Source organism: Zosterops lateralis (genome assembly GCF_965231275.1).
Source record: "Zosterops lateralis genome assembly, chromosome: 4".
Taxonomy (NCBI): Eukaryota; Metazoa; Chordata; class Aves; order Passeriformes; family Zosteropidae; genus Zosterops; species Zosterops lateralis.
In genome coordinates this window covers 54,584,572-54,597,920 of record NC_139765.1, presented here as the reverse complement: position 1 = coordinate 54,597,920, position 13,349 = coordinate 54,584,572, and the positions used below count along the sequence as shown (strand labels likewise).

The 13,349-nt window shown below is 36.4% G+C and overlaps 1 protein-coding gene across 1 annotated transcript in view; it reads right to left on the bottom strand.

Annotated features, from left to right (window-relative positions):
- Positions 1 to 13,349, bottom strand: part of IL17REL (interleukin 17 receptor E like) — a 44,932-nt gene that overhangs the window by 2,411 nt on the left and 29,172 nt on the right. The window contains exons 6-15 of the mRNA XM_083860304.1: positions 13,055 to 13,099; positions 12,053 to 12,192; positions 11,741 to 11,812; positions 9,687 to 9,750; positions 8,888 to 9,051; positions 6,589 to 6,636; positions 5,875 to 5,932; positions 5,438 to 5,583; positions 2,904 to 2,963; positions 1,852 to 1,909 (exon numbers count right to left, since the gene is read on the bottom strand). Coding sequence (XP_083716430.1) covers positions 1,852 to 1,909; positions 2,904 to 2,963; positions 5,438 to 5,583; positions 5,875 to 5,932; positions 6,589 to 6,636; positions 8,888 to 9,051; positions 9,687 to 9,750; positions 11,741 to 11,812; positions 12,053 to 12,192; positions 13,055 to 13,099 — 855 coding nt within the window. The remainder of the gene's footprint in view (positions 1 to 1,851; positions 1,910 to 2,903; positions 2,964 to 5,437; positions 5,584 to 5,874; positions 5,933 to 6,588; positions 6,637 to 8,887; positions 9,052 to 9,686; positions 9,751 to 11,740; positions 11,813 to 12,052; positions 12,193 to 13,054; positions 13,100 to 13,349) is intronic.

The following is a 13,349-nucleotide window of genomic DNA, read 5'->3' as shown; positions in this document are numbered from 1 at the left end:
TACAGACAAATCTCAAGGTTAATATTGCTTTCACCTTTATGTGGATGGGCTTTCTTAACATCTTAGGCCCAAGCACAATAACATCCCAATGTAACAACTATCATCCTTGGGGACTCTTCTAAGAAACTTTCATCATGTCCTGATTTTAAAAGGCTAGTGTTTAAGAAATACCTTTGTTATAGAAAATATGCATTTAAGAATATGAAAGTTCTTAGTAGTTTTGCTGTTATTGATACATTAAAAACCTTACACCTGAGAAGCAGCTGGTGGTTTCAAATGAGTCAATTAAGGACATTGGAAATATGGCAGTGAGACAGACCAACCCAGTTCAGTGTCCCACCTCTGACACTGACTTGTACCGTCTTCCTTACAGGGAGGTTTAGGGAACACTGGTCCACAGAAAGAGATGGATTTATCTACCAACCAATGTATATCACATTATCCTGAAACCACAGATTATGTCAGAGTCCAGGAAGCATGAGATCAATGTACAACAAACACAGTGATCACATATTAAAGTTCTGATATTCTTGATAAGTGCACATTTTCTGCTTTTTTTTCTGAATCTCCACAAATTCCTAATGAGAAGGAAAAAAACAAACACACACACCTACAAACAAAACAAAAATACCAAGCAAAACAAACAAACCTGTGACAAAAAAATCCAATATTTAATCAAATATTATGCCCAAAAAGATCTTTAATCAGCTTTCAATGTTCTGCTATTTCCATTTACTACACAGACACATTCTCTTCTAGTATGAGGTGCAGAGAAATCCCAAAGCTGCCATCTCTAGAGCTTTTAATTATTCTACATGCTTTTGTCATACTCTGCATTTTTTAAATGGAAAATATGAAAAATGAAAATGCACCCACACTATATTAACCACAACACTCTGATTATTTAAGTTGTTCATCTTGAGTGGGCTTGTTACAAGTTTTCCAGTGAAGAAACCTGAACTGGCATTATATGAATGATTACACAAGGAACTGCATTCAGACAACAGATTCAATCTCCCTTCTTTTTATTATCAGGCTTCTAAATCTAAAGCTGTAGTTAACTGACAGGTGTTTTCAGACAACAGAGAAAATCTGTCACAGGACTTACTGTGTTTGTAGTGAACTAGAAGGGGATGTTAGTTGCTTGGTTGGTTGGTTGGTTGTGTGAGTTTGGGGAAGTGTTTTTGGCAGTGCTCAGATTGAGGCTTCTCTCAGCACGATTTGTTTTAGACTTTTTAATTCTAAATTAGTCAATCCACTGCTGTACTGCTCACCATAAACCCCACAGCCGTAGTTTGCTCTGAACTCACTAATTTCTACAATATCTTACTTTCAGGGCTTGGAGATTTTAGAATATCCTGACTCTATAGTGTACCAGAAAACATAATAATAATAATATCCAGAAGCAAACTTCTGTTTGCTGGGAAGTGGAAGGAGATGCTGCTGTCCCATTTGTAGAGGTGGGGAACTGACAGCAGGGCTGTGCTGCAGTCACTGCAATGGCACCAGTGTGTTGATGAGGTGTGTTTTTAACCAGTTACCTCATGTACTGACAGCAAGGTAAATATAGGTGTGACACACAGAACCTAGGACAGGGTGGAAAAATCACCCAGGAAGCAGAGGCAGCAGCCAGCCACACAAGCTGGCCTTGCAGAGCTAATTAAAGTAGCTCATGGGGTATATGAATCCACTGTCTATAAAGGAATCTGAGCATATCTAGCTCTCATGCACACGTGTACATTCAGTCAGGTGAATCCCACGTCAGTTTCCCAGTGAAAACACACTTCACCTGAAATGTTCTCTTCCACACAATCAAGACCCAATGCTCCTTTTGTTAACATGGATACTTACCACAGTAGGTATCGCAGATCTGCAGTGGAACTGAATAATCTACATCTGTTCTCCAGCCCTTTTAAAAGAAAGAATTGAGGTTTATTCCCCTTTCAGCAGAACTGTTAGTAAGCACTTGTGTTGACAAAATGAGATTGCTTTATTAGTTTGCTCAAGTGACTACATTTTAAATCTGTTTTTAAATATACACATATGGAGATTGCTGCTCTAGTGTATATTGAGTTCCAATCACATTTAGGTCTCTAAATAATAGAGCTAATAATAATTTTGTTGTTATTTTTGTCTGACAGATAATGTCTTATTTACAAAATAAATAATTTATGCAGGAAATTATCAGTCTCCGCACCAAATTTCATTTCTCACTAGGGAAAGAACTACTACTTTCATTACTCAGAAGGCCCTTGCCAAACTCACTTTAATCTTGCCTCTTTCTTTCCAGGGCAGCTACTGGAGCCTCAGAGCTCCACTCTCATTTCTCTCTGTCTGCTGAGAGCATTAACTCCAGAGAGGCATAAACCTATCAACTTTATGCTCATTTTCTATGAATAAAATTTCTTAATAAAGTTCAGCTATTGAAATAGTGTGCAGAAATGTCAGAAATCATTTTCTCAGTTCTACTTTCCTGAGTGCTAATCCTAGGACACCATGCACTTGCTGTGCTGTTTACTAGATGCCTCACCTTTTCTAGTCAATGTCAATTTTTGAAAATTCATCTATTATTTACTTGGATCTTTTATAGCTTGGATTTTTTTTTTTAACTGAAAGAACATATAAAGACAGAATTAGCAATATCCTGATGATATCCTTTTATCTGCCACTGACAAAGGAGCATGATCACAGAGAGCAACTTCTCAGTTAATTAATGTCATCTCAAAGAGAGGTGGTGGCAGCATACCAAGCTATAAATAATGCTCTTTGCCAACTCGATTTGCTCAGTAATCAGATTTAGCTGGGAGGAGAAAGCAGTGAGAGTACCTGCTGGTTTGCTTGGGTTTTAAATTATTTGTTTATTAGTTTTTGTACAGGGTACTTGGCAAAAGCAAGATACATACCTGAATGCAAACTGTTGACCCACACATTTCCTGTGATATTGTAATTGAAACAGAATCTCCCTAATGAATAAAAAAAAAATTGAAAATCACTATTTTAAATACTCTGGAACAATGAAAATATACTGTGTCTCTCCAGCTCTTTGCTTTGGTTTCCCAATAACTCTACCTGTTCTACTGTATTAGAAAATTAATGGAACGTTATTGATTTTGGATATAACCCCAGATCTCAATAACCATAAGCAGCTGGTGTAATTTTGCCAAGGACAATGTGGCAGCACAGGAAGAGGGCTAATGTTACTGCATTTTAGGGGGCATCATAAGGAGAACACTCTCCCCACACTGTTTGCTTCCTGTCATCATCTTCACTTCTTTTCCCTGGTGTATGAGCTGAAGGAATGACCCTGTCTTTGCAGTTCTTCTGGACTTCCCATCCCATTGTATAGAGAGAACAAGCTGAGCCTTAGGGTAAAATTGTCCTAAATGACTGACTTGACATTTAATATTTGATTGATTATGGTTTGTCCTCAAAATAATGTTGATTACTCCACCAATAGCTATGAATCCCACACTACTCTTCTTCAGTGTGGCAGACTCCTAAAATAATTTGGGAGAATTTTTTTTTTTCTGAAGAGGACTGAAGAGGAATTAGTTAGAGGATCAACATTGGTTTCTGGGAACATAGAGTTAAATCTTGATGAAAACTTTGTCTATATTACTCACAGTGTTGAGGCAGGAATTGTATGTAAATTATGTGAGGTCCAATTCTGTCACAGTAGCAGAGGACTTTGTACCACAGGGAAGAAAACAGCATTTTTAAATGCATCAGTGCCTTCATGAAACACACACTTCAATATCTAGCTTCGATTTATTGGTGCTCCACCATTACCCCTTTCACTTAGCAATTCATACTGGGAACCTTTAAAAACAGAAAGTATGAACTCCACAGATTTCCTGTGAAATAGACCAGTTGAAGGGAAGTGCTATTGAAGGTTCCCTGAGTGTTGACAACTCTTCTACCGTACAGATCTCCACCTCTGCCAGTAATACAGCACTTTCCAGACATCTTTTCCCATTAGGACAGACTCTTGATATTACCACCAATGCCCTCTCTGGTCCGTGTTAATTAGGATAGCTGTTTTTTCCCAGGCCTTTTCCCATGATTATTCAGCTCTGGGATATCCTAGAGCAAGTTATCATTCTCCATTTATGCATGTCCTCAGATTGAGCTGGGTTGGAAAACTCTGTTTTTAACAGCTATTCTCTTATATTCAGCACCAAAGGTACAATAACAACCTAAACTCATTCATTAGAAAACAAATTCAGCGTTCAGTGTCCAGCCCATTATGTTTAAGAAATCCTTGTTCATAACTGCCTGGTCATCAGCTAAGCCCTGGTATGGGCACCCTTCTCACTAGAAGAATCATAAGCAGCTGAAAAAGGTACAGTTGTATTGTGTCCCTGCATAGTGGCAAATAAGTACAGCTGGAATATACCTTAAAGAGAGGACAGATGTAGGAGTTATGCTTGTGTGTTCTAAAGCACACCCCCCTACAGCCGAGCAAAGTCAACAGTGAGGAGTAACAATTCAAATCACAACATCTAGACTTCTCAACTTTCTCCAAATTCATCATATGCCATCTGATGTACCTGGTCAGTGAAGCAGACAGCAGGAGCACATGTTTAGCAGTGGACATGAGACTACCAAGGAGCTGGCTGCTGAACCAGGTGGATGTCTTTCAGCATGGTGGTCCTAGCAGCTACTAGGATCTACCCTGCTATTGAAAAATAGTGCTATGGCCACTCTTTTGCTCTTTGACTTCGCTTTCCAGATGTGTCTCTCAGCAGATCACAGTTTGGGCCAGCAAGGTAACTGACAAGGCTGTGTTAAAGGGCAAACCACAGTACTACACTGAAAATGTGTGGGATGTAGACTAAGGCGCAAGACAGGAATGAGGCTCTCATGGCTAGCTGCTGCCTGAAACTGAAATCTCATCCTCCCATAATCTTTTCCCACTCTGTCCCCACTTCGCTGGAAGAAGTAGTTGTGTACCACACAATCAGCTCAAAAAGATAATTTGGCTGAAACCTAACCCTTTTTGCATGTTGAGTTTGTATTAGCTGCTGTGACATTTAGAGTTCATCACAGATTGATGCCTCAAGTCTTACATTTCATGATGTGTGATTTGCCAGGTCAGCAATATCGGTGACCCATGTATGAAATGTTAACAATAACATTTGCTATATACATAATACAAATCCCACACTACGAAAATGACATTAAATAATATTGAGGTTCCACTCAATAGTCATATCCTTTGATGTGACTCATTTGACTTCAGGATTTTTATTTATTTCTTGTTTCAGTGTGAGATCAGATTTAGAAGTACAGGCTTTTAAAATGTTCCAGTAATTGTTCCAATATGTACATGGTTTATTAATGGATTCAAGCTGCAGAACGATAAATAGAATAATAAATGAATGGAGTTAGGTATGCTTAAAAGTCTTACAATGCTTAAGAAATAATATATACAAACCACAGAGACTGAATGGTGCATCCCAAGAGATTCACATGAAGTCATCTGCGTCCTGTTACACACAAGTACTGAGAACTGTGCCTTGGTTTGCGATGTGAAAAAAACTTGTATTTGTTCTGCAGCTGCAACAGTCCTCATTTTCCAGGCTGATATTAGGGGAAAAGACTTACTTTTAGATGTACAAAGACCATACATTATATTCTAAAATCTATGCCTATAATAAAACCTTTTTTGTATTTTTAAGTGCTATTTAACAATATGCAATTATTTTGATTCCTACAAGTTACTTTTTTATACTGATGAACACTAGATCTACTGAGGATAGGTTTATCCTCAGTAGATTTATCCACTTCTCACTTAAAAGAAACAGCTCATATCTAGTGATTTAAATAATTTCCACAATGTAAAGTTATGCAATTTCAGGAATATATATTTACCTGGAAATTCTCCATGAGCAAATGGGCATTTAATCCAAGATCCTCGTTTAGTTGTAAACTGAAAGCAGAGAAATCTATTAGGAAAATCAATTTTTCCATTTCAATCTATGGCAAAATATTCAACTAGTGATGATCAGGCCATTCCACAAAGCTGCAGAAGATTAATTCACAGCTTTCCTGCTTTATGGTAGCTTCCAACTTTTTACTTTAAATTAGATCCCTTAATTCTTCAGGTATTCATAATCATTCATATTTTACAGAAATATCTGGTTCCACTGACTTACAAGTACTCTAAAAGAAAAGAATAATATGCCTGTATTAGCCTTATTTGGCTTTTTTTCTCAACTAGAATAGTAAGAGAGTCTCCATTAAATGTACTGTATTGATAATTTTATTTTAAACTATTTACTATGAAATACTTTATATGTTAAGTTTAGTACATTCTTCAGAGTTTGTATTGACCATTTTTTTCTTGCTTTTCTTAAACAGAAAAAATAAAGTGCACAATCTGACCTGTGTCCTATCTATCATTGCTCTTGCACTTCAAAACAATCACCTTCTAATCTAATCTTTCACTTTTCCTTCATTCTCAGTTCCCATTCATGAGAGCTACAAAAAAAAAAAAATTGATCATAAAGAATATCAGCAGCTCTTTTTTTTTTTAGAGACAGAAGAAGGGCAGTTAAAATGTGTTTTACAAAGAAATCCCTTTACCTTCATGCAAAGTCTTGGGTGAGTATCCACACGAGAATATTTAACCTGCTGGAAGACAGAGCACTCAGAATTATCTAGTTTTGTTAACTAGTTTCACAAAATCAACTACTGAAAATTTGCATGGTTTGATTACTGAGAAGGCTTTGTTTACTTCATAAAGATTCCTGGAAGTTAATCACATTAAATGGTTAGAAACAACTGCTGTTTTGGATTACTGAATAGTTTGCTTCTTTTTATCTGCAACATGTAGCATTTTTTATGATCAGCCTGACCCATTAGAGCTAAATTAATTGATTGCATAGTGGCTTGTGCAAAATTATGATTACACAATTGGCTTGTTTCAACTCCTTATTTTCCACTCATGAAAAACTCAGCAGAACAATTAAACATATATCCAAAAGTACTCCACCATCAGTTGAGAAATCTTTCAATTTTTCATACTCATATTTCAGAACAGTGAAACATAAGCCGAATTTTAGAAAACCACTTAAGCAATCCACAAAATGTTGTTTTCTCAATTAACAACTGTTTACCCACCAAGAACTTCACCAGAAAAAGCCTTGTCCTATATAAACAATTGCTACACATATAAGTGATCCTACTTAAATAGACTGTGTTGCTCAAGTGACTGAGCACAATACACAGCCAAACATTTCCTTCCTGTAACCTCTTTTGAGAACATAACAACAGTGTCCCAGGAGATAGTTCTGTGGGAGTCTGCTCAGACCTGGAGACAGTGTTGTCATTGACAGAGAAAGCCCTAGCCTCAGTAAAGAGGAGTGATGCAGCTTTTGTGCCTGAGTCAGCACACGTGCAGAGCATTAGAGTGGTGTGTCCTTGTGCAGATTTACAGGGCAGCTGGCCCTATCTGAGAAATCTGCACTAGTTTCCAGCCTACAGAGATGGCTTTCAGGGTTACAGTACAATAAATGGACCAAATACAGTATTAAACTTGTCAGAATTGAGGAAAAAAAAGGGAATCCATTCTATCCATGAATGTTGGTGATCCTTTTTGGGTCCCTTCCAGCTCAGGATACTCTACAGTTCTATGATTAATATTAATGTTCAGCCATTAAGTGCAATCAGTAAATACAGAAAAACACTCATACTCCATAATAAAGTTGGATTCTGTTCTGGTAACAGATACAACCATTACCAGCCAGACCTCATTTTAGTTTTATTTTCTTCTTTTTCTTTTTCTCTCCTGCAAGCAATGAGTTGTACTTGTTGCCAGCAGATGAATAATCCCACAGGGATCACTCACATCTAAAATTAAATTAATCTGTTTTTTCAAGATCAAAGATTTGATGGACCTCATAAATGATGAATCTGAACAATCACTAAAGGCTTGGCCAGGAGTTCCTAATCACAAAAGCATTTGACAGTCTTGAGTCAGCCCCAACCTCTCCCCAGTCATGTCATCAAAATAATAATATTAATCCAAAAATTTCAAAATTAGTATCTTGTATTTGATTTTATTTGCCTTTTCAGTTGTTACTTTAAGTTTACTACCTTCTCTCCACAATCAGGCAAGCCTGAAATGTAGTTTTCATGATGAAATTAATTCTAATGAACCTCAAAAACTCAGAGCATTCAGTCTAATCAGATTTCAGATTGAAGAGTTAAGCTATTCAAGACATAGATGTTTGAAAACCCTTCTCAGCTTGAGAAAATAAGTGCTGGAAGAATTAAGGGACACAATATTTCAGCAGCCACAATCTTAAGACATTGGACCAGGCTGAGGAAGGCACTTCAGAAAGATCTTAATTACAAAACAATTATGCCCTACCAAAGTACTGTTATCCTCCAGAAATATTTAAAGAGATTTAGCTTCATCTCATTTACATTTTCAATGTCTATGTTAAATATCTAAATCTGATTTAACCACAATAGACTCTTGTGACAGTAAAAAGAAGGCAGTACTATCAGAGAAATCTCTCCAACCTATTATGCCTATCTACAGATAAGAGTTGTCCTCACAATGTGTCTGTCTCCCTTACTTTAAAGGGAATCTGACATGAATTATAAATAAAAAGCAGATCCTATTTATCACAAAGAATTTAGCAAACATTACTAGCTGCCCAGTCATCTCCACATTTTATTTTTTTATAATGAGTCAGTGACCATTTTGAATAAATCATGTGATTAGTGTGCAAGAACAGACTCTGATTATGAACAGTTTTAAGTATCAGAGGAGAGGAATTTGAATCTGCTCTTATTGCAAAGTCTAGTTCTTCACATTATGCCTTTGGTGATGCCCATCAAACTCACAGTTTGAATTAATCCACATAGCTCTTACTTTCTCAGGAGAATTTTTGAAAGAGTTTTCTATATCTTCACAATGGTCATTTGACTTGGTGAACCTGCATAGGTTAACTGTGACGAGGACAGGACAGGCTGGCTCCCAAGCAAGGGTTTGTGTCAATGGGTTATATACAATATTGTCCCATAGCACCTGTGTATCTGTGTACAAAGAGAGAGGGAAAACATTATTCAAAATGTCCAGACAGGAATCAACACAGTTATTAAATCCAGTACTTCTACATGTGCTTTAAATCAAAATCTTGGACTTAAAACTACAAAACGCTTTTTAGGTCACACTTTCTATTTGCCTGGTAAAACATTTACTTTCATATGTGCGTAAATAAGACAATTTCTTTTTCAGCTGTCATCTCAGACCAAATTCTGACATTGCTGGAATATTTGTGTGAATAATTTCCCCTTAAGTGTGGAACACATGTATATAGTTAACTGTCTCCTTCTTCAACTCCCTGTTCCCTCTGTTGAGTTGGGTATTTGACATCTTCTAATTGCACTCTTCAAGCACTAAGCTCATTTCTAAGTTGACCTTCTATTCCTTCGGGCCAGTTTTTGTGTCACTTAAGAAAATGTGGGTTTAGTTACTTTGTGTTTATGTTGGCGTAAACTTGGTGAACTATTTGGTCTGAAAGTAAGTTATTTTATCTACCCGCAGTAAAACAAACCAATACGATCATTTCCTTGAAGTTTTGCAGTACATGATTTTCCCCGTAGATTAATTTAAATTGTGACATACTACTGGAGCTGCTGAAAATCACTCCTGTAAAGAGTAATCACACAGTACTTGCCATTTTCAAAAGGGCAAAGTTGTATCCTTCTTGCATCTGGAAGTGCCAGCCAACCCTACAACCAAGGAGTGGACATTAGAGTTGTCAGATACACATGCTTTTAACATTTCAGGTAGAATATGGGAGAAAATTTTCCCACCAAAGATAAGGATGCTATATTTGTTAGAAAGCTTTGGAAGCCATTTTTTAAAAGAAGTGTTGCACTATATTTTCATTTTATTGTTCATCACTAGGGGCATTGAGCTAAGGTGATCGCTTCTAATACTATATTCCTACTATTTCTGAGTTGTATGTTTAGTCCGATTTCATTTAGAAAGTCTTCCTGTTTCATTTTCAGTAAGTTTCTTACAGTGGCATTACTTTCTAGGGGTGTTAAACCATTCAATAATCATAATATAAGACCTTCTGGCCTAGGCAATGCTAAAGGATGCATCCTTAAAATCTGAAGACTAACACTTAACCCAAACTTCAAGTATATATGCATGGCTGCTGCTATACCCTATTTATTTAGATTCCTGTGCAAAAGTTTCTGTTATTTGGAGTTCCCATCCATTTGCTCAGCAGTCCTAGTGCAGAATTTTTTGTGTGTACACAGAGAGGAATAATATTTTCCTAGTGACCTCATATTTTCAGAGTAGAATGAAAGAATTCCCTAGGCTTGGAAGAGATGTTGTGGTTCAGCTTGTGCATTTAGGTACGTGATTTTAGGTCCTACAATGTACACATCTAAATGTGACTAAAGTGCCCAAATTACAGTCACAGTAACCATATGAAGACCAGTAGCCAGCGCAGCCAGTGGAATCTACAGTCCAGCACATCCCAAAAGGACCATCTGCCTTTGATCAGTTGAGCAACTGACTGCATTAATTAGATCCCTATTGACCTTAAGAGTTTGGGCATCTAATTCATATGTAGAGGTCTATATTTGGATATCTACATTTAGATATCCTAATCTGCAAAGTAAATCCAACCCCAAAATTTAGTGAGAAAACTAGATTCACATAGTATCTTTCTGTGTTATCAAGATGTGTATGTATGTGTTTTACCAGGCTAATGGAAACATGGTGTTTGAATCTCCCTTGTAAAACACTCTCTTCATTCCCCAACCATCACAGATTTTTAATGTGCATCTTCCTTTCGATTTAATGTCTCTTGAATATGGATACAAAAATTCCTTACAGTATTTCAAAGAAGGCCTTGCCCATACTTTCCTGTTAGCTTGGAATAATCTAACTCGCTAGACTTTTGTCCATGTTTACATCATGGAAGCAAGATAGTTACTCACCCTGTGATCAATTATTTCACCCAGATCTTTTTTCTTCCACTGTTATTTCTAAATGAGGACTCACACCTTACAGCAAGAATTCTATTTATTAGAGCAAGTGCAGAACTTGCACGTCATACTTTACACTTTACTGTCCTTCAATTATGTCACATATGAAGATCTCTAGTCCCTTCCAACGACCTGACCCTCTTCCATTTTGATTACACATCCCAGCTGTGTTCCAGGAAATCTCATTACACATTCCTGCAATTTGTGCCCATGTCATTGATGAAAACATTTATATGAGAATGACTCTAAGTGTTGTCCTTAAATAACCTCCCTACCAGCACAGGCCCATCCAACAGGAGTTGCTGAGTTATCCCTGCAGCCAGGTACTATCTACCACTCAAATCTACCTCACACTCTCAGTTTCCTCAATTCCTGTTTTAGTTTCTCATGCAATACTATATCAAATGCTGCTGACATTCAGTCAGATTAAGTCTTCTGTCTTTCCGTTGCTTATAAAAAATCAGTCAAAGTAATATTACACAACATATTCCATAAATTATTGTAAATTTTATCCTATTTTCTTCTGATTACCATGTTATAATTAGCATTTCCTAAAAAATCCTTACATATAGGTAATCATAAGGTCAAAAAAAGCCTTAGTCAAAAATGCAGGTCTAGAACCTTTTTCTTCAGATTTTTCCTCCTTTGTTAGCACAAATGCCTGATAAAATTCCTTTCATCAGAAACACAAATATATACCAGACTGTATTACCTCAATGCAAAGACAAGGGAGTAGTTGAGAATATTTCAGCGAAACAGATTTAAAAGATTCCTTTCCTTTTATCTGAAATGAAAAAGATGGTCATAAATCCAGGACAGTAAATGCTTTTTAATAAAGCTAAATGATAAATATGGATATAGATGATATAGATATAGATATAGATGATATAGGTGATATAGATGATATAGGTGATATACATGATACAGATATAGACATAGATGGCATTTCCTATGACTATGCCCTTAATTTCCACCTGCAAGGCACCTGCCACCAGTTCCCCAAACCACCATGAGTTTAACTCACCACAGCAAATGCCCCAACATCTTCACAGGTAAACCATTTGTGGCACAGGCGAACGTAATAATCTTGATCTCGGGGAAAGTTGGATACATTCACTGTTAAAATTTTCCTTGCCCTGTCTAAAATATAATCTAACTTTCCAGCTAAGAAAAAAAAAAAAAAAAAAAAAAAAAAACAAGCAGGAAATTATTACATCTGTTTCTTTATAACTTTATTATTTCTATTTTATCTGTTTATAAAAGGTACCACATATATTTCATAACTTGACGGAGATGAAACTCAACATCTATACATTCTTACCTAGAATGTTTGAAATTATTACTTTTATACCCTGATAGTCTTCATGTTCTTTTCTCTGAGATATAATTTTCATTCAACATTATTTAGCTTAGCGCTTGTAATACTGGAGACCAAGACACCTTACCAATTTTACCTCAGTCTTAGTACTTGAAATCTTATGTAGTTTATGTACAAACATTTGAAATAATACTAATACTACTTTAAGGGCTGATGATTCCAAGATTGTAATTTTCTTACCTAGAGAATTTGTGCAACTATGATAGATAAATGCAGTATGTGGGAGGATATTTTTTTCACATACATTCACAGGTATGCCAAAAGCAGTATAGCATTTTGGCAAATTAATTTCAATCTATTTATGTGATCTGTCTATAGACAAAACATAAAACCAGCAATCCAAAGTGCATTAAAAGAACACAAATCTATTTTCAAAAGTTTAGAAATCAAACAGACTATCAAAACCTTTACCTCCCATGGAGCATTTTCAATAGCAATATATTTCCAGAACATTACTATGTACCATTTCAATAGAAATACATAGGAGCACATTTCCGGTGCATTACCTATCAACTACATGGTAATTATAAGTAGTGGTAGGTGGAAATCATAATTTTTTCTCCCTGTTCATTTAAGTATGAAAACATGTCATTGTATAGATCACCAGAAATATCTCACAGCTCTAAGTTGCACAGAAGATCAGCTCACCTGAACAAGCTGGAATATATTTTCCCACATCACTGTTTCTGCAATCTGCAAAGTAGAAGGCACAGTTTGTCTCAGTGCTTCATATATCTGTGTAAACAAACTGCCAAATTATCCAATAGATTTGCAACAGGAAACCTCTCTCATCCCTCTTTTTAAAGGCAGATTTACATACACTTTTAGATAAAAACAGCAGAAAAGAGAAGTACTGTTCCCACATGCAGAGATTATATCACAATATGCCTTAAAGAACTATCTCCCCAGTCTGGGGTTTCTAATGGGAAAGCTCATCAGCAGT